A 24,397-nucleotide genomic window follows, 5' to 3' on the forward strand; every position below is an offset into this window, starting at 1 on the left:
ACTTGTAAAAAAATAAAATAAAAATTTAATTTAACAGATAAGAAATTAAATGATGAGCTTAAGTTTGCATATATTTCATTTAATAATTTTGGTAATATTAAATTGTAGTGATCCATTAGTCCAAAGCCTATTTATAACCGATTGTTGTCCGGAAAACCTAATAACAAAACGTGTATTTGCGTCGAGTTAAAACCACATACTTTTTTTAATGTGTCTGTCGTTTAACGTTTTTTTGAAATACTCTGTCTATCTATCTTCTTTTTCGGTGTAAATAAAGTGAAACTATATATAATAGGGATGTGAAACCATATAATAGAGAATATACCTCAACCGTTTTGCAAGGAACATCACGCGAATTTAATATAAAATATCTTGATTAGCACAAATTTAGGCAATAGTTTGGAAGCTAATTATTCATAATATTCGATATTTATATTTTTGGAACTAATTTATCTATATACAGAAGGTGTAGATTTTTTAGATAGATTTTATACATTAAATTTCAAAATTAAAGTAGATTGATCCGCATGTTAAGGGAAAAATGAGTTTGGAAACAAATTATTTGATTTAGTAATAGGTAACATTATAATTATTTTTGTGTGTTTTACTTTCTCAATCTTATTGTTATAAGAAAGATTCATCATTGATTATATATGTATGGAGGGACTAAGAAAGATATTATAGTTTGTATTTTCATATATTGATTTTTTTTTTAATTTAGAAAGGTCACGAAAAATTGTGGTAAAAATAACTAAATTAATATATACGTATGAATATATTGATTTGTATAGTTGGTTTCAATTTAATACAAAAATAAATATATACATATGAATATGTTGGTTTGCATCTAATAAAAAATTAATATATACGTATGAATATATTGATTTGTCTAGTTTGTTTGGATTTTGAATATATTGATTTTGTTTGTTTAGAAAGGATACAAAAATAACTACCTTAAATCTTCCATTGATCTGTATACAAGTTCCATCAGCTATAGGTGAAGAAGAAAAAATGATATATTGTTGTGGTTTGTATTTAAAGAAAGCTATGTCAAATTGAAAGTTACGTATATCAATGACTTAAGAAAGTTGTGTACATCAAGAACAGTAGACTGAACATTTGAAAGTGCGGAAAGTAATACCTGTACAAGAGCAATGTCAATTTCATTTTGTTAACTGGTTGTTGCCGTATTTTTTCTTGGGTTAAATTAAATTTGATTTAGGAAAATGCATTAATAAACAGAAAAAGACAATAAATATTTAAGGTAGGTTAATTAATTAATTCAGTGGCATTGCATTGTAAATAAATTGCAAACTTTAGGGGTATTTCTTATTTGTATTTTTTTTTAATAAGATAGATATCAAACTTTCATTTTTAATGTTTTTGTATTAATTAAATATACAAATATATAAGATGTTAAATCATAAGCTATAATAATTTGAATACTTTTATAGTAAATAATATTTATGTCAGGTATTTTTGAGATTTTTCTCTTTTTACTTAATAATCATCTACAAGGGATGATTTCTTGATCTGGCTAATTAAACCCGTTGACAAGTTACATATTTGTTCTTGTTACACTATGGTCTATAGAACAATGGGCCTTACTTATTGGCATTCCTTCAAAACCAGTTTTAGCTTTCATTCATATTTCCTTTCAACATACATTTCGCCTTAAACCGAAAGCGTCTTCCTAATTAGACCATGATTAACCTCAGTTTCTTAATTTGAATTCTTAACTTCGGCTAAAAGACGATTCTTAACTTTTCTTAGATTTTTACTAAGAAAAACTAAGAATCATCTCTTAAATAAAAGATATAAGAGCCGTTTTTTAACCGAAAATTGTAAAAAAAACACACAAAAATGTCAAATCATGAGTTAAGAACCTCGGCTAAGAGACCGGAGTTAATCATGTCCTTAAACATACATAGTCCATATTTTGAAAATTAATCTAATAATGTAAATCAAAACCTCAACTTCTAAAATTTATGAACCCTAAAACCAAATTATAAACCCATTATATTTATAACCCAATTTTTAAAAACATATTTTTGAAAGAGTTAGCCGATATCTTCATTTGTCATTCATATAAATGATGTCATCTACTACTATGTTAGATTACGTTAACAACAAAGGAAAAAAAAATTATTGTCGAAGATTCTCTAGGCGTCCAAAAGAGATTATCTTTCGTCTGTTTTCCCCCTCTTTGCTTGTTTAAATTTTATGTCTTTTCTTCATTCGTTATATATATATTCGATAACACGTTATATCCTGTAGTTCACAGTTTTCACTGAAAAGCAAAAAAAAATACTTTGGTACCAATGTGGAAGAATCTTTCATCTTTGGTCCTTTGTTATTGACTATAAAATTGTACAAGTCAATATTCGATTCTTAATTAACGTCATAGAGTCTTTGTTTTACTTTAACAGTCTTTGTTTATATGTTTTTGCTTGTTGAGTATCATTTTTATCACGAATGCACACGAAAACAACATCTTCATACTATCTGTTTTCTAATTTGGTTTACTGTGTTTTTTTTTTCTTTCTACAAAGCGTTTTTGTGTGTTAGCTGCTGAAATATCAAAGGTTGATAAGTCTGTCGTCAACTAACGTCTTTGTTTATTTGTCCTGTATCATTTTAAACGTTGGAAAATTAAGACGTACCATTCGAAGTACAAAGTATTTTAACATTTTCAAGCTGAAATACTTGTACTCTCGACTCACATATCTCTTGTAAAAGCCTAACAACCAAGAGATCTTTATATATAAAGAAGAGTTCTTTCTCTCCTCAGAGAGACACATCAGATTCCAGGTCACAAATTAGTGCACTGTGGTGGCGACACGTGTCCCAAACATGAAAACGCATCACTTCATTACATGGAGATTTGCTGGGCTTTTGCACCACTTCGTCAAATATGCTGGGCTTCGTAATTGATATGTGTGTATTAATGTTATTGGGTTTTCGTCGGGTGTGTTGTTCGGTCCACGATGGTGTTAACCCTAATCAGGCGCAAAAGTTCTTCTCTCCACTGCGTTGTACGGCGCCGGTGATGGTTGAGCTCCTTCGCGATTTCTAAAACGGTGTGCATTATGATATCTTCGTGTTAACTCTCATTAATTCAGATTCGTGGTTTGAATCGGCGAGGCTGTGTGCTTTCTGTATAAATATGTATTGTATTTCCCTTCCAAAATTCGCACTCTCTTCATCTCTCCAATCTCTCTCATAGTATAACGATTGGAGTTCCTGTCAATCAATCTTCTAAACTCCGATTAGGCCGGATTGGCGAATGGCATCTCGATTGGCTCAAAAGTCTATCTGAATTGATCCAAGAGTTTCTGGAACTGGGTCATCGGGATCATCACTGACTGTTACAGTTCCTCTCAAGTCGTAAGAAACAACATGCAAATCCTTTCCTTGGCTTTTTTTTTTCATTTGTGTTCCGACTGCGAGGTTTCTTACGACTGTAGTCGTAAGAACTAACAAGATCTCTGATTTGTTTTTTTTTTTTATTATTGGCAGTAGCTCAGATAAGAAGAACACATGGATCTGAACAAAAGTTTCCATGGCCACCGTTTCTGTCATTATGACTGAGTGAACGTCTCCACCTTATCTGTGAAACTTTACCCACCTTCCACCTATAGCTTCGTCTCCTTCGATATCGTTTCATCATAGTGGTTGCTCATTGAACGCAACAGCAACATACACCGATGACATTCTGTCAGGGAGACAGATCAATGGCTCCCATTGGTGAGGTGGATGAGACGAAGATAAAGGTTGCTTCAAGGATAGGATTTTCTGTTTGTTCTATTTATTGTATAACATTTGTTTTTCTCTAAATAATCAGGTTTTATATCATGGGTAAATCATTCTTTTTGTAGTTAATTCTTATTTTTTTTATGTTAACTTTGTTTGTCGTAAAAATCGTCTCCCATTACAGTTAACTAATTTTTTGATATAATTATTAAATTTTTGGCAGCTTTGTGATGCTCTTCACCATAAGCGTTACAAAAAATTGAATCACTTGAAAAAATATTAAAGAAGAAGAATTAAGTAAAGGGAGGATTCAATGCTGTAAAATGTATCAGCTGCAGTCACCATTTGGATTTGTTTCACTCGACATATCCTCATATTTTGGCCTTGCTGAACAGTTTGTTCATCATAAAGATCAGTTGGATTTATTAAACAAAGAGGATACTAAAGCCGTCAACAAAAAAAAACAAGTTGCAAGCAAGTGTTGATATCGGAAGACAAAATGACTTAAAACTATACTACTCTTACAAATAATACTAGGTCTGTTACAGTTTATATATAAAAAAAAAAGCAGGAGAGGAGCTTGATTTTGTAAACGATTTGAGTATTGGGGATGGTCTCTCAAGTAACTTCTGGAACTACAGTCTCAAAGATTACTGTGAATTTAGCCAAGGTGTGTTAGTCTTGGACGATGCTTCAGTTGGACCGTCCTGTAACAACAACGGAGAAAGGCAAATATAGTCCAGAAACAACAAAATGTTTTGCTAGAGAAAAACAGGTAGCTATAGATTATGGATTCAACTCTGATAAAAAAAGTCAAACATGCCTCTTTCACCAAAGGACAACGATTTTGTTGTACAAGGAAGACAAGTGTATTGCGATTTATTTGGTTTGTTTTCATTTAGTTTGGCGTGCTTCTGGAGTTTGTAAAAATTAGTGCAACGTCAATTTCTCACGGAACAACAAAAGATTCACAATGTAAAAAACATATTTAAACTGACCTCAAATGTATAGTAAATAGCATGTAACATGAGACTTACAAAGTAGCTTTGTGTAGTTTTGAATCAAAGTTATATATTTCTAATCATAATAAAATATACATAAGCCAAAATAATGAAAATATATATAACATAAATTGTTTTTTCTTTAATTATTGTATAGTCAATTCAAAAAATAAATATTAAAAATTATTTTTGTTACTAAAACCTTCCAAAATAAAGTTTATTTCATGTTTATATGACAAATTTAAATATTAATGAATTTGTGTAGGCTTTTCTGGGTGCATATGCGAAATACATAAGTGTATATGTATATAAGATTAAAATAAACATTTGTAAAAACATGTTCTGCCCAAATAGTATAAACAAGATATATTTCATTTTTTTCTCGCGATTATATGAATCACTTTGATGATATTAATCAATTTTAAATTATTTATATATGTTTTTCATTACTTACATTTTGCCAAAATACACAAAGTTTGCTCTGTGTTCTTTGGTCTAAAATTATAAATCATCCACTGGACTAATATTAAAGTATATTAGATCACTTTTATTAAAACAAAAAATATTTATTGAAAATAATAATATGATCTTAGAATTCTTTTCGTTATTTGTTGTCTATAATATCATTTTCTATAGTGATTTTAAATGGTTCATAAATTAATAAAAAATTATATAAAATAGTTTTTGTTATAACTTCCCGTCCGTAGGACGGGCCGACCCTAGTTATAAATATCAACAAACGTAAACTGTTTAGTTTACATAAACCTTAAAACATTAAAATGCCCATGGAAATATCGATTATCATACCAGTTCAAAAAAAAAAATTCGACTATCATGAATGGACATAATTTGTTTTTTTTTCTAAATTGTAAAACGAAGTTTTGGTTACAATTGGAATGAAACCAGTTTCTGCTTTCCAGCCATCCTGAATCTAAGGAGCCACAAAAAATTAAAATACCCAAAGACACTAAGCGATTAATTCCAAGCTTGCCAACAATGGCGGACTTGAAGTTAATAAACAGTATATAGCAAGAGACAACAAATTAAATTCTCATTTCAACCGTTTCTTGATCAACTAGGATTAGCTAGACCATCAAGAGAATAGCTAGAGGTAAGTTCAGTCAAGCACTCACCAAGGTGGCTCAAGCAGGCATCGACAGAAACAGTTGGCTCCCGCTTTGGAACTCTAATGGAGGAGGAAGAAGCTGAAAAACGAACGCAAACTAACACAGAAGAAGACAAAAATGTAAACCCGAGTTGCCGCCACTGACACTGAAGAGCACAAGTTATGGTCAAAGCACAATTAGTCAATACGGCTCCTCATCCGGCCCCGCCACACAAAGATGCGGCGGCGACAACAAGCAAACAAAGAAATTATCTGCTGGAGCATTGGAAGTAGGGAAAAGAAGCACAAAAGGAGTGTGGAACGAACTCCTAAAAAAACATGTGGCCTAATCAACAGTTGAAGGCTTCACCTTGGGAGCAGATGACGCTGTCACATGGTTTTTCTCAAAACCCTAATAGTCAACATCGAGAGCAGAAAGGAGACCAATGGTTCACCGAGAGGCACACCATGGTTGTTTTCTTCTGACCTAAGAAAAAGAGGCCCTCGGTGGTGCACCTCACAACCACCCTTTACTCGAAACAGAGAGGAGGGACTCTACAATACCTTGAAGCTAAAATGTTAGAGGAGTCCGACTGGAGTGCGACGGCTAGGCAAGAGAGCAACGGCAGCGACGCGATAGACTTTCCGGCGGTCTCAGATCTCAGATCTGACCCAGATCCGAGCGCAATCGGCGGCTAACATCAGATCCAAGCCCCTCAAAGGTAGACTATACTCATTTCGCCTCGTTCGTGTTCGTGAGAGACTAAGGACACCCTTGATTTCTGATAGATCCGGCAGAGCAAACCCCACCGAAACCAGAAACGCCGAACAGAGAGGGGAGAAGAGGATAAGACATCTAAGGGGTGATGTTAGCCCTGAGAATTCAGATATTTGGTTGGTTTCGGGGATGAACCATTCAATTTTTGGTATATCAGATAAATCATTGTTATACCCAATAGGTACTTATGAGATTTTGGCTTGGTTTCAGTTCTATTTGGTGTTTGGCCGGTTTCAGGGACCTGCTTAGTATGTGAACCAAATGTATATATGATATTAGTTAACAAGTTAATCTAAGTGGTCTAGTGGTTACACATTTGCATATTCGTCAATTCAACCAGACTTAGAGTACTAAGGTGTTAATTTTATAAGTATTTATTGTATTTTAATATAGAAATACCATATATATTTATAATATAAGAAAGTATATAAAAGATAACGTGGTCTGGTGGTAACAATGTTCTCACTCTTCCTTTCCAATTCGGGTTCGAGTGGGGTTGATGACATTTTACCTTATATCAGAAAGCTAAAACTTGTTTTTCGGATATTCGGGTACGTTCGGTTCTGGTTCCGGTTCGATGATTTCTAATATAGAAATATAAGAACAATTTGGGTATTTGAGGATTTCGGTCCGGTTTCGATTTCAGATATTTTGGTTTGGTTCCGGTTCAGTTCTTTGGGTCCGTTTTTTTTTGCCCATGCTAGGTGAGATGATAACAAAATCGTTACTAAAGACCCGCGGTGACCGCAGAGAAACCAGCCACCGCAAGCAAAACGAAGAACGGAAGCGGAGAACTTTAGAGAGAAGTTTGAGGGTTTCAACTTTTTTTCTTTTTTCTCTTATAAATTGTTGTGCGTAAACTTTTTATAATGATTAATCCCATCCCGAAAAGTTCCATATCTAGAATATTCTTAAGGATTTATTTAGAAAGGTATATTACTACCACGAAAATATCGAACATGCGACCTCTGGCAGCGAGAATCTCAAGGAACCACTAGGCCACCTTGATATCTCGAATGGACATAATTTTGTATGATTCCAAAATATTTCTTAATATCATAAAACTATTTATTTAATGCTAATTTTGTGAAAAGATAGCTTTCAAACCTTGTTTTAGCCGAACATTTTATTAGGTTGTTAATTTTTTGGCGCTAAACAAAACACATGTCTTCAACTATAAGTAAGCCATGGAATGGAACCCTATTCCGCCACAATCTACCAACTTTAGTATCATATCTTTCGACTTTCCAACAAATCTTTCTCACGTACGTTTTCCGTTTTAGCCGATCTTTTCAAAATATGGGAATATATAATATATATAACTTTTTTTTAACTGAATTGAAAGAATATATATCACTTAGAATATTTCTTCTTTTGATTTCTTTTTAGTTTTTGGTACTTGACGAACAATATATAACGTATACATAAATTTAACGAGGATATCTATACTATTATTTGCGAAGTAAATTTTTGGAATCAAGCTCTCACGTTAAAAGTTTGAGTGATAAATATCGTTTATATTCTTAATGAATAAAATGTATTCTATACTATTATTTGCGAAGTAAATTTTTGGAATCGAGCTCTCACGTTAAAAGTTTGAGTGGTTAATATCGTTTATATCCTTAATGAATAAAATGTATAACTAAATTAAAAAAATAAAAACAAAATTTTAATTTATTTGATTTGATAATTGATTAAAATTAATAATAATAAGAATTATCCAAAATATGAAAATATAATTTTAAAAAGAGATAATTTATGTATATATTGTATTGTTATCTGAAAATATCTTTTAGTAAAAAGTTAAAACATGAATTATATATAAGAAGTTAAAAACATAAATTATATAACTAAATATTAATAAAAAAATTCTTAATTATAGGATTAAATAGAATATTGAATTATCCAAAATCTAAAAATATAATTAAAAAAAAAGAAGATAAATAAGATCTTTATAATCTATCTATGGTCTAGAAAAAAATATGATATAGCTTTATGAGAAAATTTGTAGAAACATTTTAAAAATGTCTACAAAATACAGGCGAGAACCAAAACTAAAGCACATTACGTACGTACCAAGAATAAACCGGTATATATAACAGTATCATAATATGGTTTTTAATATAAATGTGACACCTTATTGTGATTTTCTGGAAGCCACTATTAAATCATTGAATGTATTCGCTAGTTTCGTGGTTCTTAACATTTTAAATTTAGTTTGTGATCCACATATGAAATGCAACGACACTTATATTTAAACTCAAATTAAGATAGCCGTTATCAAACTTTGAGATGAATTCGAATTCCACACGGGTCAAACTCTACAAATGCTAAATTAAATATTCTGGAGAATTAATTAAATATCATTATCAATTCCTTAATCGCTAAGACGCTAACCATGGGAATACATATCTTATATGTGCAGTATAAGTAGGCATGTCGATATACCAATGCGCCGACTTTCTCTTTATTGAAACGAATGTTAGATACTAAACCTAAACGCGGACTAAACGCGATTACGCAATGCTGCATATCCAGTAATGTGAAAATATCATATATCATAAAGACAACATGATATCATGTTGACTGTAACGTTTACATAAAACAGGTCATCCACACTAGTCATGCATGAAACAGATCCTTTATCTGTAAAGCTCGTGGATAACACGTGTGTCCCTGAAAAAACTCTAAACGGTTACTAGGAAACTTCTCCGTGGACCAAATCGTTTATTCTCAATTATTTACTTATTGTTATTAATTAATTTGATTAACGACGCTTATGTTTAATAGTTTTGAACTTTATCTACTTTCAGTTATTCTAATCTATATAATGTATTAATTATATAAATTTACTTTAATATTTCTTTTAGTTTAAGTCTTAATATTAATTTATTGAACGAGTTTTTAGGTAACAATTTGGTGAAGGTAACTTTCGTTGGTATTACTAGGAAACTTCGTGGATGGATCACAAACCGACTCGTGAACTAACTTATAAAAAGTACAGGTTGCATGGACATTGTTACATCAGATTTTGTCTTCATATTCAATCCATCGCTTTCACAGAGAAAATAATTCCAGTTTCTGATTAATTTTTCTTCTCTACGGTTTAAAAATTCCGGGTTAAACAATACCAGAGCCCATGTCAACAACCGTTTCTTCCCATGCAGAGAAGAACAACTTGGTGGGCGTCGAGTGTCTTCTAGAACTCCCCAAAACCCTAAGCAAATCAAACAAGAAATGGCAAGTAGCATTCATCAAGATTTACTGCTCAAGAACTCTCCTCAACTGCGCCAAACACGCCATCGGAAAACCCGGTTTGTTTCCTCGTTCCCTTTCCTACACCGCCATTGATCTCGACCGTCATCAAGATCATCACAAAGACTTCAAGATCGATCAAGAAACGCTAAACGATCTCGTCAAGAACAAGAACCAAGAGAAACTCGAGTCTCTTGGTGGCCCTAAAGGCTTAGTCTCAGCTCTCAAGACAAACACGCGTCTAGGGATCAACGAAGAAGCCGACGAGATTCAACGCAGGCGTTCAACGTTCGGGTCCAACACCTACACGAGACCACCATCGAAGAGCCTCATCCATTTCGTGATCGAAGCTTTCAAAGACCTCACGATTCTCATCCTTCTCGGTTGCGCAACGCTCTCTCTCGGGTTCGGTATCAAAGAGCACGGATTAAAAGAAGGATGGTACGACGGAGGAAGCATATTCGTAGCGGTTTTCTTGGTGGTAGCTGTCTCTGCGGTCAGCAACTTCAGACAGAACAGACAGTTCGACAAACTCTCCAAAGTAAGTAGCAACATCAAGATCGATGTCGTTAGAAACGGACGTCGTCAAGAGATTTCGATCTTTGACATCGTCGTTGGAGACATCATTTGTTTAAACATCGGAGATCAGGTTCCAGCGGATGGAGTGTTCGTTGAAGGACATTCGTTACACGTTGACGAATCAAGCATGACCGGAGAAAGCGATCACGTCGAGGTTAATCTAAACGGGAACACATTCTTGTTCTCGGGTACTAAAGTCGCTGATGGGTTTGGTAAAATGGTGGTTACATCCGTTGGTATGAACACAGCTTGGGGACAAATGATGAGTCACATCTCACGCGACACAAACGAGCAAACTCCATTGCAGACTCGCCTCGACAAGCTTACTTCTTCGATAGGTAAAGTCGGTTTACTCGTAGCGTTCTTGGTTCTTCTTGTTCTGTTAATCCGTTACTTCACGGGAAGTACTAAAGACGAGAGCGGGAAACGCGAGTATAACGGAAAGAATACGAAAAGCGATGAGATCGTGAACGCGGTTGTTGAAATGGTTGCGGCTGCGGTTACGATTATAGTGGTTGCGATACCTGAAGGGTTACCGTTAGCTGTGACATTAACATTAGCATATTCGATGAAGAGAATGATGAAAGATCAAGCCATGGTGAGGAAGCTCTCTGCTTGTGAGACAATGGGCTCTGCTACTACTATATGTACAGATAAAACCGGTACTTTGACGCTTAACCAAATGAAGGTAATCGATTCCTGGTTCGGTTTAGAATCAGGGAAAGCTTCTCCTTCTTCTACTCTGTCGAGGAAAGTTGTTGAGTTGTTTCATCAAGGAGTCGCGATGAACACTACAGGGAGTGTGTTTAAGGCTAAAGGATCATCATCTGAGTATGAATTCTCCGGTAGTCCGACGGAGAAAGCGATCTTAAGCTGGGCGGTTGGGGAACTGAAGATGGATATGGAGGAAGTGATTAGAGAACACGAGGTTGTTCACGTTGAAGCTTTTAACTCGGAGAAGAAGAGAAGTGGTGTACTGATCAAGAAGAGAGGAGAGATGACAGTTCATTGGAAAGGAGCTGCTGAGAAGATTCTAGCTATGTGTTGTACATACTACGACGGTTCTGGAGTCGTGAGAGAGATTCAAGAAGACGATAAGGTTCAATTCGAGAATATCATTCAATCCATGGCAGCTAAATCCCTACGTTGCATCGCGTTTGCTTACTCGGAAGATGGAGAAACGAAGAAGCTAAAAGAAGAGAAGCTGAGCTTACTCGGAATCGTGGGGATCAAAGATCCGTGCAGGCCAGGAGTCAAGAAAGCCGTCGAGGACTGCCAATTCGCCGGAGTGAACATCAAAATGATCACCGGAGACAACATATTCACGGCGAGAGCCATCGCGGTAGAGTGCGGGATCTTAACACCCGAAGACGAAACGAACGAGGACGCTGTGTTGGAAGGAGAGGCGTTTCGAAGCTACACACAGCAGCAACGGTTAGAGAAGGTGGAGAGGATCAAAGTGATGGCGAGATCCTCGCCGTTCGATAAACTCCTGATGGTGAAATGCCTTAAAGAGTTAGGTCACGTCGTGGCGGTTACGGGAGACGGAACGAACGACGCGCCGGCGTTGAAAGAAGCGGATATCGGACTCTCGATGGGGATCCAAGGAACCGAGGTGGCGAAGGAGAGCTCCGATATCGTGATCCTCGACGATAACTTCGCCTCCGTCGCGACGGTTTTGAAATGGGGGAGATGCGTTTACAACAACATCCAGAAGTTCATTCAATTTCAGCTCACCGTCAACGTGGCGGCGTTAGTGATCAACTTCGTGGCGGCGGTTTCCGCGGGAGAGGTTCCGTTGACGGCGGTTCAGTTGCTGTGGGTGAATCTGATCATGGACACGCTCGGCGCGTTGGCTTTAGCTACAGAGAAACCGACTAACGATTTAATGAAGAATAAACCGGTCGGTCGAACCGCTCCGTTGATTACAAACGTCATGTGGAGGAATCTGTTGGCTCAAGCGTTTTATCAGATCAGTGTGTTGTTGGTGCTTCAGTTTCGAGGGAGGTCGATCTTTGGCGTGACGGAGAGAGTGAAGAACACTTTGATATTCAATACATTTGTGTTGTGTCAAGTGTTCAACGAGTTTAACGCGAGGAGTCTTGAGAAGAAGAATGTGTTTAGAGGGTTGCATAAGAACAGGCTCTTCGTTGGGATTATTGTTGTGACTGTGGTCTTGCAGGTTGTGATGGTTGAGTTTCTCAAGAGGTTTGCTGATACTGAGAGGCTGAATTGGGGACAGTGGGGAGTTTGCTTGGCTATAGCGGCTGCGTCGTGGCCGATCGGATGGTTGGTGAAGTCTGTTCCTGTACCGGAGAAGCACTTCTTTAGCTACCTGAAATGGACGAAGAGATCTTGAGAAGCAAGCTCTAAAATTGTTTTGTAAATGTTTTTTATTTTTTTTAAGTAATTTCTTTTTTTAATTATTTGATTTGAATAAACATTGTAAAGGTTTCATTTATTTATTTATATTTATATATATTCAGATTACAAATTATTTTAGAACGGGCCAAGATTGTTTCCTTCGAGGCTGGCTAAAGCGATGAACTCCTTCTCTGCCTCTTTCCACTGGATATCAAGCACAATGAAACGAACCGTGGAACCGATCTGAATCCGGGACATGTTCTGGTTCATGAACAACGGGTTTCCTTCCACAATGTAGTCGTAACCAGGCATCTTATACTGTGATAAGTAAACGTTTTCACAAGGGCCACATCTCAAGAAGACACCGGACTTGTGCACCTGGCGAACCACACCGTGCACGATCTCGCCTTTGAACATCTTGAAGGTGATTCCGCTGAAAACCACCGGGAAGATAATCTCGCCAGTGGTTTCCCTGATTCTTCCCTCGCCTATTTCCTCCAAGTTTTTGAGTGCTATGAAGTAGCCGAGATCTTTGGTTGCTTTCTTGGAAGCAAAGGCATCGAGTAAGCGAATGAGAACAGCTCTCTGGATCATGAGGCCGTTGGGGTCCATAGCTTCAGCTGGTATCATGACATTCGATGGCAGTTTGACTTTGATGAACATTTTTCTTTCCAGAGAGACTGTAACTGTGAAACATTCAAATACAACAAACATTCAAACATTTCTAACAGAAGCCGAGTCAAATCTAATAATCACATTCTGATTAAAGATATTATGCGTTTCTTTTTTCTTTCTTTTTTTGGGTAATCAAGTTAAAATGTATTCTTCAAGTTTTCTTTCAGACATTTCAACAAACAGTTTGCATTCATGTGAACATGCAAGGAATAAAACTCAACAAATAAACGATCAAGAGTCAAATAAACACAAGCTTCCACATCTAACCATCTTTTTTTAACTGTAAGCTTAGCCAAGCTCTGTATTCTGGAACGTATTCACAAACCCTAGACTGAGTCTATCAGAAAATTTGACTAGAAAAAAACAAAACATCTTAGAATTTCTACCTTGGCTTTCCCGGAAAGACAAGATCAGAAGCTACAACGGAGCGATCAGGCAAGAAACACACAGAGTTCTTCGCTTTCGAGAGTATCGACCAACTGTTCGAGAGCTCTGTATCGAAATGACACGAGACCTTTCGTTTCCAAAATATAAAGGCCCATTAGTATAAATGGGTCAATAGGCCTTTCTAGGACCATTAATACAAAAAATGGAAGATTCATGCATAAGTGTTGCAATGTTGCATAGAATGACGCAGCAGGAGAAGGTATGTTAAAGAATCTACGCAAAACCAAGGTACTTAAAGAATTGGATAATGTCGCTTGATCAGTTTCTTGGTGGCTAGGACCTCCACATTCAACATGTCTCAAATAAAACATTAATGATCGACCTCCTTGCTTTTCTCTCAAAATCATTAACCCAAAAAACAAATCTTCTCTATTAAAAGAGAAGTACCATTTTTATTTACCATAAAAAAATCATACTAGCATTATTTAGGTCCATTTCATTAATTACATTTATTTAATTATTTATATTAATATATAAAATATATAAAAATATTAATAATAAATCAATTTTAACTGTAAATTTAAATTTTATTTTTAGTTATAACAAAATGTTGAGAAAAAATCTAACAAAATCTTTCTAAAAATTTAAAATATTTTTATTAAAAGTAATATCATTGATTAATTTCGTAATTAATAATATATACTATTATACATTAATTTAAATAAAATTTTTATTATGAAACAAAATAAAATAAAATTTATTAAAAGAAATACCATAAAAATCATACTAGGTCTATTTCATCAATTACATCTATTTGACTATTTAAGTTAATCTATTTAATATATAACATTTCTAAAAAATCTTATAAATTATGTAGATATTAATAAATAAATTTTAACTGTAAATTTAAATTTTATTTTTACTTATAACAAAATATATTAAAAAAACTAACAAAATTTTAATAAAATTTTAAAATATTTTTAAATTAATGCAGCGATTGATTTCATAATTAATAATATAGTATTATTATAATGTATTTACTTATAAAATCCCACAATATACTAAAATAAATAACCTAGAAATATAAATTATGCTAATAAAATATCAGTTTTATAGTATAACTAAATAAAATTTTAAAATGTATTGTATTCAGTCTGTAAAAATTAGAAAAAATGAAGGAGATTCTAAATTTTTTTATTTCATACTATGAATTTATTTTAGCAAACTCGAAAATATATTAATATATAATAACAATTAATAATAAAGTAAAATATATAAAACAAATCATTATACATTAATAATATCGAATAAAAAACATAACCAATAACATTATAGATTTACACAATATATAATACTAAAATATAAATATCTTTTAAAGTTTCGCGATGGTATCTGTTATATATTTATAAAATAAAATTTTATCCGCACGAATGTGCGGGTGAAAAATCTAGTAAATATTAGTAAGCAAGACTTACGTTTTTCGGTTCGAGGCATATATAAATTACAATGTTCAAATTTCATCACAATCATCACATCGGACATAGTAATTTTAAAAAATAAATTAACGTGTGTATATTAATTTATATTTAATCAAGACTTTTATTTTTCCAACAAAAAAAAAAAACCTAACCTTTTGAAAAAATAGAATTAACTTTTTCGCATCATCCAACAACAAGAAGCAATCCGCAATAAGAACCTCCAACACTCGCCAATGTAATCCTAGCAACCACAATCATATCAATCAACATCAATTCATCACACGCAAAACATGAACTGAGCTATTAATTAGCTTAGTGTATTGTATGAACGCACTCGATTCCATCCTCAATAACAAGGATTTAAGAAAATGCGAAAAAATGCGTTGTTTTGTTTTAATTAACCTTTGCTAAAGTCTGGCCTCCTAAACAATTTAATCCTTAAGAAATTGTTTTTTTTTCGGTAAAACCTTGTTTAAAAAAAAATAAATAAATAAAAACTAATAATTTTCTACGATTAAAGTATACTTAATAAAGAAAATTCTCTGGCTCTAAAGATAGATAATCTTGACAAACTTATCAGGACGAGCCAATGCAGCTTTTAACTCTTCAAGACTAGAAATCTCCTTAACGTCACCTCCAGATTCCATGTTTAGAACTACTTCGCTGCGAAATTGCTTCAGTGCAACTTGAGCTTGAGACAAAGATTTAGCAATGACTTTATCGTATGGCATTGCCTGATGTAAGATCTCATAATCTCTCACTGCTTCAGCCCATTTTTCTAGCTACAGTTCACATGAAAAAAAGCTTAAGAACAAGTGGAAGAAAAAACAAAACGAATTAGTCACACTATCTCTATATTTTACCTTGCTAGAAGACAGAGCCCTTTGAACCAATTCAACATTTTTCTTGAAAATTTTAATTTCAGTATTATGTGGCTCGATCTCTAAAGCTTTGGCTGCATTTTCAGCTGCATCTTTGTATCTGCAAGAATTCATTATATGAGCTCTTTCCCATCTTTATCCAACATAAAGATAAATAAGTAACCAGTCAACAAGTGTAGAATCTCACCTTACTAGAGCAAAATTTATTTGTGATTTGACAAAATATGCGTAGGCTCTACATAGCATACCGAAAAACCGAGTCTGTGGCTGTGAGAAAGAGGCGGGGAGTGGTTCAACTTTGAGGGCAGCTGCGTTTAGTGCTGTCTGGTGAGCTTCACCAACCCGGCTGAGTTTTACTAGTGCTTCAACTCTACACATAGCTAGCTGCAGTTGTGAGATAAGCAAACCAAACAATGTGTTTAATTCTCATCCTCATCAGGGCATCCGCATTGTGAGTCTCTCACTTAAAATATTATTACTCTTGGTGAAAATTACCTCAGGCCACGCATAAGGTAATAAGCTTCCTGGAATCAAAGGAGCACTTATTTCCCTCAAAACATTATTCCATTCACCGCATCTTCTTGCAAAAATACAATTGTTCAAGTTTTTGTTTACTCGTTTAACCCTCTCCAAGTCGTATTTATTATACGATGCTTCCTCCACAAGCTTCATCGCTTCATCGATGTGACCTAACCTGCAACGGAGTCAAAGACTCAAATGATTAGATATAATATCTCTTTCAATAAATAAATAAAATGTAGAAGCAAATCAGTTTACCTAAGAAGAGACATGCCTAAACCGTGACGAGCCTTTGCAGATTGTGGATCCAGCTTTATGGCCTCTTCCCACTGGTTCAGAGCTTCCCCCATACGCCCCAATCTCGACAATGCAGCTGCTCGATTGCTGAGATAAGTTACATTCTTCGGTGAGAGCTCTATTGCTCGATCATATAACTCCAAAGCCTCCCTGTAGCGCCATGTGCTGAACATTCTTTCCCCACTAGAGTTGATTTTTTTGGATCTGGAATAGGAGCAGGCGAAGACGTTGGCTTAGAAGTAGAGAAGATCCTACGTAACCAACCAAAGTGGTGCGACGGGCACAGCGATTTGGTGGACGGGAACGAAGTTTTTCTTGATCAAGATCATGATTCTTATTATCTTCCGTACTCAGTGAGTCTTGAGTATTATCGGGAACATTGTCAATCTCGGGTACGAGTTCGTTGGCTTCAACATTACCTCTCTGAAAGGTTACGAAAAGAAAGATAACCGATAACGTACGATCTCATGCTTTCTTTAGAGCTCAAAGATAGTGATTAGAGTTAGGTTTTTATCTTACATTAGAGAGGAAGTCTTTTATAACTAGTTATGACAATGAAAACATTAAAACTATCTCTTCAACACATAGGTTAATTATATAAGTAATATAAGTTTTTTATGTGTGAGTAAATATTAAAGAAAGTAATTGAAAGCGGCAGCAAATCAAAGATAACACAATCGACTTACTTCATTGTAGTTCTTCCTCTTCGTCACGAATAAGAAAACAGAATTTGGGAACTTTCCTTAAAAAACACAAAACTCTTCGTTCCTCTCTGTTTTCAGGGGTGCGTTGTTAGCGTGCGTCCCACACATTTATAAGGTTAGGGTTTTGTGACGAAAAGAATACAGGTCAGGTTGTTTTACCTAATTTTGTGGAGGACAAAAATTAGGCCCAAACGTGGTGGGCTCAAACAGTGAAGCAGCATTCGATCCTGAAGTTCATTTTTCTTCCCTTAAATGCACAATATTTATACGTACAGTAGAACCTCTATAAATTAATAATATTGAAACTTATTTAGTATATATAATATATATTGCATATAACTTAAATTTGGTTTTAGATATAATATTACTAAATCTCATTAAAAATATATTAATTGTTAAGAAAATATAAAGATAATTCCATTGAGAATATAAAAAAAACAATATAATAATATGTTTTTACTTATATAAAATATTTATATATATAAATTATTAATTTATGATTTTAATGGGACCATATATTTACATAGAATTTTTCAAAAAAATATTATCTTATTATTTTATCGATTTGTGTCAAATTTTGAACTGGCTCAAGTTGGGACCGGTATAATTTATTAACTTATAAAGATTATTAATTTATCGAGTATTAATTTATAGAGTTTTTACTGTAATATGAAAAAATTATGTTACAAGAACTATCATGCGGCATCAGATTCACATCAAATTATGACATATTACCTGATGTTTATTTTTTCACAATTTCAAATTTATTTCTTCCCAAATTAATAGTTCAAAATTTAATTAACCAGAAAATTTTAAACCGGTTAAACAAACTAAAATTCATATTTTATAAAGAAAAATCACTTTTTATCAAAAAAAACTAATCACTATCTTTGAGCTCTTTTTCAAGATGACTAAGTGCGGGTTTGATCCTGATTCATAAAAATACTTGAATTTGATCAGAGGGCTGTGTAATGAAATAATGTTTGAAGGAGCTATGGAATTTTATCGATAACAGAGGAAAATGATTAAGTGAGTAATGTAAACCTACCGTGGACAAGGAGGACAGATTACGAGCCAGACAATCAAACTATCACATTCCATAAATCAAGCTCAATCAAATCGGAGAATCAACAATAATAATTTTGATAAAAATTATTTAATCAAAATTTTAACTTTTCCAACAACAAAAACCTAAACTTTTGTAAAATAGAATTCCTTTTAACATCATCCAACAACAAGAAGCAATTCACCAATATATTCAGCTAAGAGTTTCAGATGATTTGTATTAAAATGACAAATTCACTGTTATTTAAACGAGGATTTTAAAAACATTCTATCCACTGTTATTGAACAAAATTTAAATTGGAGATTTTTGAACGCTTTAATTTTTTTAGAATGTTTTTTTTACGTCAAAAAGTCATTTTTTAGAGTGTTTGAGAGATGTTTCTTAGTTATAAAAATAAATATCTAAATTCCATGATTTTAGATGAGAGTAAAATTGTTTAACAAAAATCACATCAAATTATAATATTCACTTAAAATCATATAAAACTCACCAAAATCAAATCACTTCAAATTTCAGATTCCATACATCCATCCTCTAACAAGAAGAACCTGGACATTCGCCAATGTCCCTAAATCTTAGCAACCACAATCGTAAGAAATTTTGCATTCGTTCAACTTCAGTTCATTATGCGTTACTCGCTTAAGATGAAGCTGAAATATTTGGTTGGTGGATGAACGGCACTCAGATCCCTACTCAATAACTAGGATTTACGAAAATGCTATGTTTTGTTTTAATAAGCTTTGCTCAACCTCCTAAACAATAATCCTTAAGAAATAGTTTTTGTAAATAAAAAAACTTAGGTTCAAGGGTGAACGTTTAAATTTACCCATCCTCTTATTACCAATTAAAATGTCATCTAGATTAATAATAAAATAGAATAATCTTTTTAAAATAAATCTGAAATAATTGAAAAAAAATAATGACGCCAATTTTAATAACGCTAACGCCACTAACTAAATTGTAAATCCAAATTCTAAACCCAAATCCTAGATCCTAAACCCAAACCGTAAACCCAAAATCCAAATCCTAAACCCAAATCCAAGACTCTAAATCTTTAACCCAAACCCTAGACTCTAAACTCAAACCATATACCCAAATCCAATCTCTAGATCCTAAACTCAAATCGTAAACCCTAAACCCAAATCCTATACCCTAAAGATTTAAGTTAATGGTGATGTTGTTCTTTTAGGGTTTAAGGTTTGACTTTGGAGTCTATGTTTGAGTTTAGGATCTAGGGTTTGAATTTAGGTTTTAGGGTTTTGGTTTAGGGTTTACAGTTTGGGTTTAGTGTTTAGGATTTGGGTTTAAGGTATAATAGGGTTTGGGTTTAGAATTTAAGTTATAGGGTTTAGATTTATGGTTTAGAGTTTAGAATTTATGATTTAGGGTTTAGTCAGTGGCGTCAGCGTCATCAAAATTGGCGTTATTATTTTCTTTTCAATTATTTAAGATTTTTTAATATAATCTAATCTATTTTATTATTAATCTAGCTGACATTTTGATTGGTAATAAAAGATGAATTGAATTTAGAGGGTGAACCTAAGTTTTGGTCTTCTTTAAAATCTCGTGTAAAAATAAGAACAAAATAAAGAATGGAAATAAAAAGCTTAGTCTAGCCCGCTAAACAATTTTTTTACATTTAGCAGAACATAATAATTTTCTACTGTTTAAGTATACTTAAATAAAAAAAATTCTCTGACTCTAAAAATAGATAATCTTGACAGACTTATCGGGACAAATTCTTCAAGACTAGAAATCTCCTTAAGATCACCTCCAGATTCCATGTTTAGAACTACTTCGCTGCGAGATTGCTTCAGTGCAACTTGAGCTTGAGACAAATATTTAGCAATGACTTTATCGTATGGCAGTGCCTGATGTACGATCTCAAAATCTCTCACTGCTTCAGACCATTTTTCCAGCTATAGTTTCACATGGAAAAGCGTAAGAACAATTGGAAGGAAAAAACAAAACTAATTAGTCACACTATATCTATATTTCACCTTGCTGGATGACAGAGCCCTTTGAATCAATTCAACATTTTTCTTGAGAATTTTAACTTCAGTGTTATGTGGCTCAATCTCTAAAGCTTTAGCTGCATCTTCAGCTGCATCTTTGTACCTGTAAAAATTCTTTGTATGAGCATCTTTACTATTTTTATCCAACATAACAATAAACAAGTAACCAATCAATAAGTCCAATAATGAATCTCACCTTTCTAGTGCCAAATTTATTTGTGATTTGACAAAAAATATGTAGGCTCTACATATCATATCGAAAAACCGACTCTGCGGCAGTGAGAAAGAGGTTGCTATTGGTTCTAATTTGGGGACAGCTTCTACTAGTGCTGCATGAGCCTCACCAAGCCGGTTGAGTTTTACTAGTGCTTCAACTCTACACATATCTAGCTGAGATAAGCAAAACAATGTGTTTCATTCTCATCCGCATGAGTCGTCTCTCACTTAAATATTATTTACTATTGGTGAAAATTACCTCAGGACACGCATGAGGTTCTGGAATCAACGGGGCACTTATTTCCTTCAGAACATTATTCCATTCACAGCGTCTTCTTGCAAAAATACAATTGTTCAAGTTACTTTTTACTCGTTTAACCCACTCCAAGTCGTATTTATTATATGATGCTTCCTCCACAAGCTTCATCGCTTCATCGACGTGACCTAACCTGCAACGGAATCAAAGACAAATGATTAGATATAATATCTATTTCAGAAAATAAAAAATGTAGAGGCAAATCAGTTTACCTAAGAAGAGTCATGCCTAAACCGTGACGAGCCTTTGCAGATTGTGGATCCAGCTTTATGGCCTCTTCCCACTGGTTCAGAGCATCCCCATACGCCCCAATCCCGACAATGCAGCTGCTCGATTGCTGAGATAAGTTACATTCTTCGGTGAGAGCTCTATTGCTCGATCATAGAGCTCCAAAGCCTCGCGCCATGTCTTGAACATTCTTTCCCCACTAGAGTTGATTATTTTTGGATCTGGAATAGGAGCAGGCGAAGACGTTGCCTTCGAAGGAGAGAAGATCCTACGTAACCAACCAAAATGGCTGCAATGGGTACAGCTATTTGGTGCACTGGAAAGGAGTTTTTCTTGATCAAGATCATGATTCTTATTATCTTCCGTACTCAGTGAGTCTTGAGTATTATCGGGAACATTGTCAATCTCGGGTACGAGTTCGTTGGGCTTCAACATTACCTCTCTGAAAGATTACAAAAAGAAAGATTGCTGATAATGATCTCATGAATCCCAAACTTTTCCTTAGGGTAAGAAAACTTAGTTGTTACGTTTGGTCTAGAGAGAAAGAGTTACGGCAATGAAAAACATTACGAGACTAGTTTGTTCAACAAACTCAAAATCTATGAAAGTTGTCTCGTCAGCACATAAATTGAGTTTAGCTAGGTTATATAAGCAATAGAAGCTTTTTTTGTTGGTGTACATGTTATATCGAAAGTTGCAACAAATCTCAGATAAAAATTGACTTACTTCATTGTAGTTTCTCCTCTTCGCGAATAAGAAAGCAGAATATGGGAACTTTCCCTAGAATACACAAGACCCTTCGTCTGTTTCTTGGGGTGCGTTGTTAGCGTGTATTTAGAACTACGTGTATTCCACATATTCATAAGGTTAGGGTTTTATAACCCACAAAATTTAAGTCAAGGTTTTTCTTAAACCTAATTTGATGACATAATGTAATTAAGCCCAAGCATTAAAGAGAAAAGTTGAGGCCCAAATGTTACTCTTATTATAAATTATGTAATAACCGGGTTCTTTATTCAAAACCGGTTTGCTTATTCGGTCCTGGATGTTAAATTTTTATTTTTCTTGACATCAAACATCTACTCCATATACCACACCGGTGACTTTGCATCCATGTTAATTTTTTTATTAAAAATAAACAATATACATTATGAATTCCTTTTTTAAAAAATTATTTCGCTTAACCTGAGAAAAACAGTGGATCATCCCATCCATTAGAGGGACTGGTAAGAGCATCTACTATGCACCAAGTGTCTTCGATAGAGGAAATCGAGTCAAATGAGAACGCAGGAGGGATAAACTCGATTGCTTCTCACTACAACATCCATGTGAGAGAAGAGTGAGTAGGCTGATGATCTAAAGTTGCTTCCATTGAGAAGAATCAGAAGATTCATAAGAAAATTAGCAGCTGCTCAAATTCAATTCAGTCTGAATCACACGCAAGATGAATCTGAAGTAATAGCTTGGTGGATGAACGTCACTCGGATCCCTACTCAATAACTAGGATTTAAGAAAAGGCTATGTTTTGTTTCAATTAAGCTTTGCTCAAATCTGGCCTCCTAAAAAATAATCCTTAAGAAATTGTTTTTGTAAAACCTCGTTTAAAAATAAGATCAAAAGTAAGAAAAAGAATAGAAGGCTTAGTCTAGCCTGCTAAACAATTTGTACTTTTACATTAGCAAAAAAATAATAAGAATAAAAATAAAAACCAATAATTTTCTACGATTAAAGTATACATAATAAGAAAATTATCTGGCTCTAAACGTAGATAATCTTGACAAATTTGTCTGGACGAGCCAATACAGCTTTTAACTATTCAAGACTAGAAATCTCCTTAACATCACCTCCAGATTCCATGTTTAGAACTACTCCGCCGCGAGATTGCTTCAGTGCAACTTGAGCTTGAGACAAAGATTTAGCAATGACTTTATCGTATGGCATTGCCTGATGTAAGATCTCATAATCTCTTACTGCTTCAGCCCATTTTTCCAGCTACAGTTCACATGAAAAAAGCTTAAGAACAAGTGGAAGAAAAACCAAAACTAATTAGTCACACTATCTATATTTTACCTTGCTGGAAGACAGAGCCCTTTGAACCAATTCAATATTTTTCTTTAAAATTTTAATTTCAGTATTATGTGGCTCGATCTCTAAAGCTTTGGCTGCATATTCAGCTGCATCTCAAAATCTATGAAAGTTGTCTCGTCAGCAATAGAAGCTTTTTTTTGTTGGTGTACATGTTATATCGAAAGTTGCAACAAATCTCAGATAAAAATTGACTTACTTCATTGTTGTTTCTCCTCTTCGCGAAAAAGAAAGCAGAAATTGGGAACGTTCCCTAGAATACAAAAAAAACATTCGTTCTACTCTGTTTGTTGAGGTGCGTTGTTAGCGTGTACTAGGTAACAGCCGCGCTACGCTGCGGAATTGTTTCAATTTTTTTTATTAAAATATTTTCAGTTTGATATTTTTTATTTATTTAAATTTAAAGTTATTAACATTCGAAGATTTTTTTAGTACCAAGATGTTTACATTTGAAGTTATTAACATCTTTAGATAGTCTTTAATCTGTCTCATGTGGACATCGGCGATCAGACTTTTGATTGGGACGAATCAAAATTGTAACGACCTGACCCAGTGTTTCCTTTCTAAATCTGGTTTGTTTGATTCAATTAATTAATTTTAGAAACCAAGCCAATTATTTAATCCTTCTCAGGCCGTGTAGGTATTTATATTGACGTAAGTACCTCTTTCTCTAAAACATGCGCCGCCTTTCCCAT

At 34.1% G+C, this 24,397-nt stretch overlaps 3 protein-coding genes across 3 annotated transcripts; 1 reads left to right on the forward strand and 2 right to left on the reverse strand.

Moving 5' to 3' along the window:
• Positions 1 to 9,649: 9,649 nt before the first annotated feature.
• On the forward strand, positions 9,650 to 13,096 carry LOC125576609 (putative calcium-transporting ATPase 13, plasma membrane-type). Its single transcript, XM_048737051.1, has 2 exons — positions 9,650 to 12,853; positions 12,958 to 13,096. The coding sequence occupies exon 1, from the start codon at positions 9,777 to 9,779 to the stop codon at positions 12,828 to 12,830; it is 3,054 nt and encodes a 1,017-aa protein (XP_048593008.1). The 5' UTR covers positions 9,650 to 9,776; the 3' UTR covers positions 12,831 to 12,853; positions 12,958 to 13,096.
• On the reverse strand, positions 12,909 to 14,056 carry LOC125576611 (DNA-directed RNA polymerase IV subunit 7-like). Its single transcript, XM_048737053.1, has 2 exons — positions 13,897 to 14,056; positions 12,909 to 13,521 (listed from the first exon to the last, which is right to left on the reverse strand). Exon 2 carries the CDS (start codon positions 13,496 to 13,498, stop codon positions 12,971 to 12,973), a length of 528 nt encoding a protein of 175 aa, XP_048593010.1. The 5' UTR covers positions 13,499 to 13,521; positions 13,897 to 14,056; the 3' UTR covers positions 12,909 to 12,970.
• Positions 14,057 to 19,354: 5,298 nt separating this feature from the next.
• LOC106364933 (TPR repeat-containing thioredoxin TTL2-like) lies at positions 19,355 to 22,052 on the reverse strand. Its single transcript, XM_048738214.1, has 7 exons — positions 21,741 to 22,052; positions 21,602 to 21,672; positions 21,333 to 21,522; positions 21,054 to 21,247; positions 20,843 to 20,960; positions 20,569 to 20,761; positions 19,355 to 19,416 (listed from the first exon to the last, which is right to left on the reverse strand). Exons 1-7 carry the CDS (start codon positions 22,050 to 22,052, stop codon positions 19,355 to 19,357), a joined length of 1,140 nt encoding a protein of 379 aa, XP_048594171.1.
• Positions 22,053 to 24,397: the final 2,345 nt, after the last annotated feature.

The sequence above is a fragment of the Brassica napus genome, chromosome A1 (genome assembly GCF_020379485.1).
Source record: "Brassica napus cultivar Da-Ae chromosome A1, Da-Ae, whole genome shotgun sequence".
Classification (NCBI taxonomy): domain Eukaryota; kingdom Viridiplantae; phylum Streptophyta; class Magnoliopsida; order Brassicales; family Brassicaceae; genus Brassica; species Brassica napus.

Coding starts and splice junctions, on each gene's coding strand:
- LOC125576611 (XM_048737053.1), bottom strand. CDS start 13,498: ATGTTCATCAAAGTCAAACTGCCATCGAATGTCATGATACCAGCTGAA.
- LOC106364933 (XM_048738214.1), bottom strand. CDS start 22,052: ATGTTGAAGCCCAACGAACTCGTACCCGAGATTGACAATGTTCCCGAT. Junction 21,523..21,601: donor TTAGGCATGACTCTTCTTAG/GTAAACTGATTT, acceptor ATTCCGTTGCAG/GTTAGGTCACGTCGATGAAG. Junction 21,248..21,332: donor AACCTCATGCGTGTCCTGAG/GTAATTTTCACC, acceptor TGCTTATCTCAG/CTAGATATGTGTAGAGTTGA.
- LOC125576609 (XM_048737051.1), top strand. CDS start 9,777: ATGTCAACAACCGTTTCTTCCCATGCAGAGAAGAACAACTTGGTGGGC.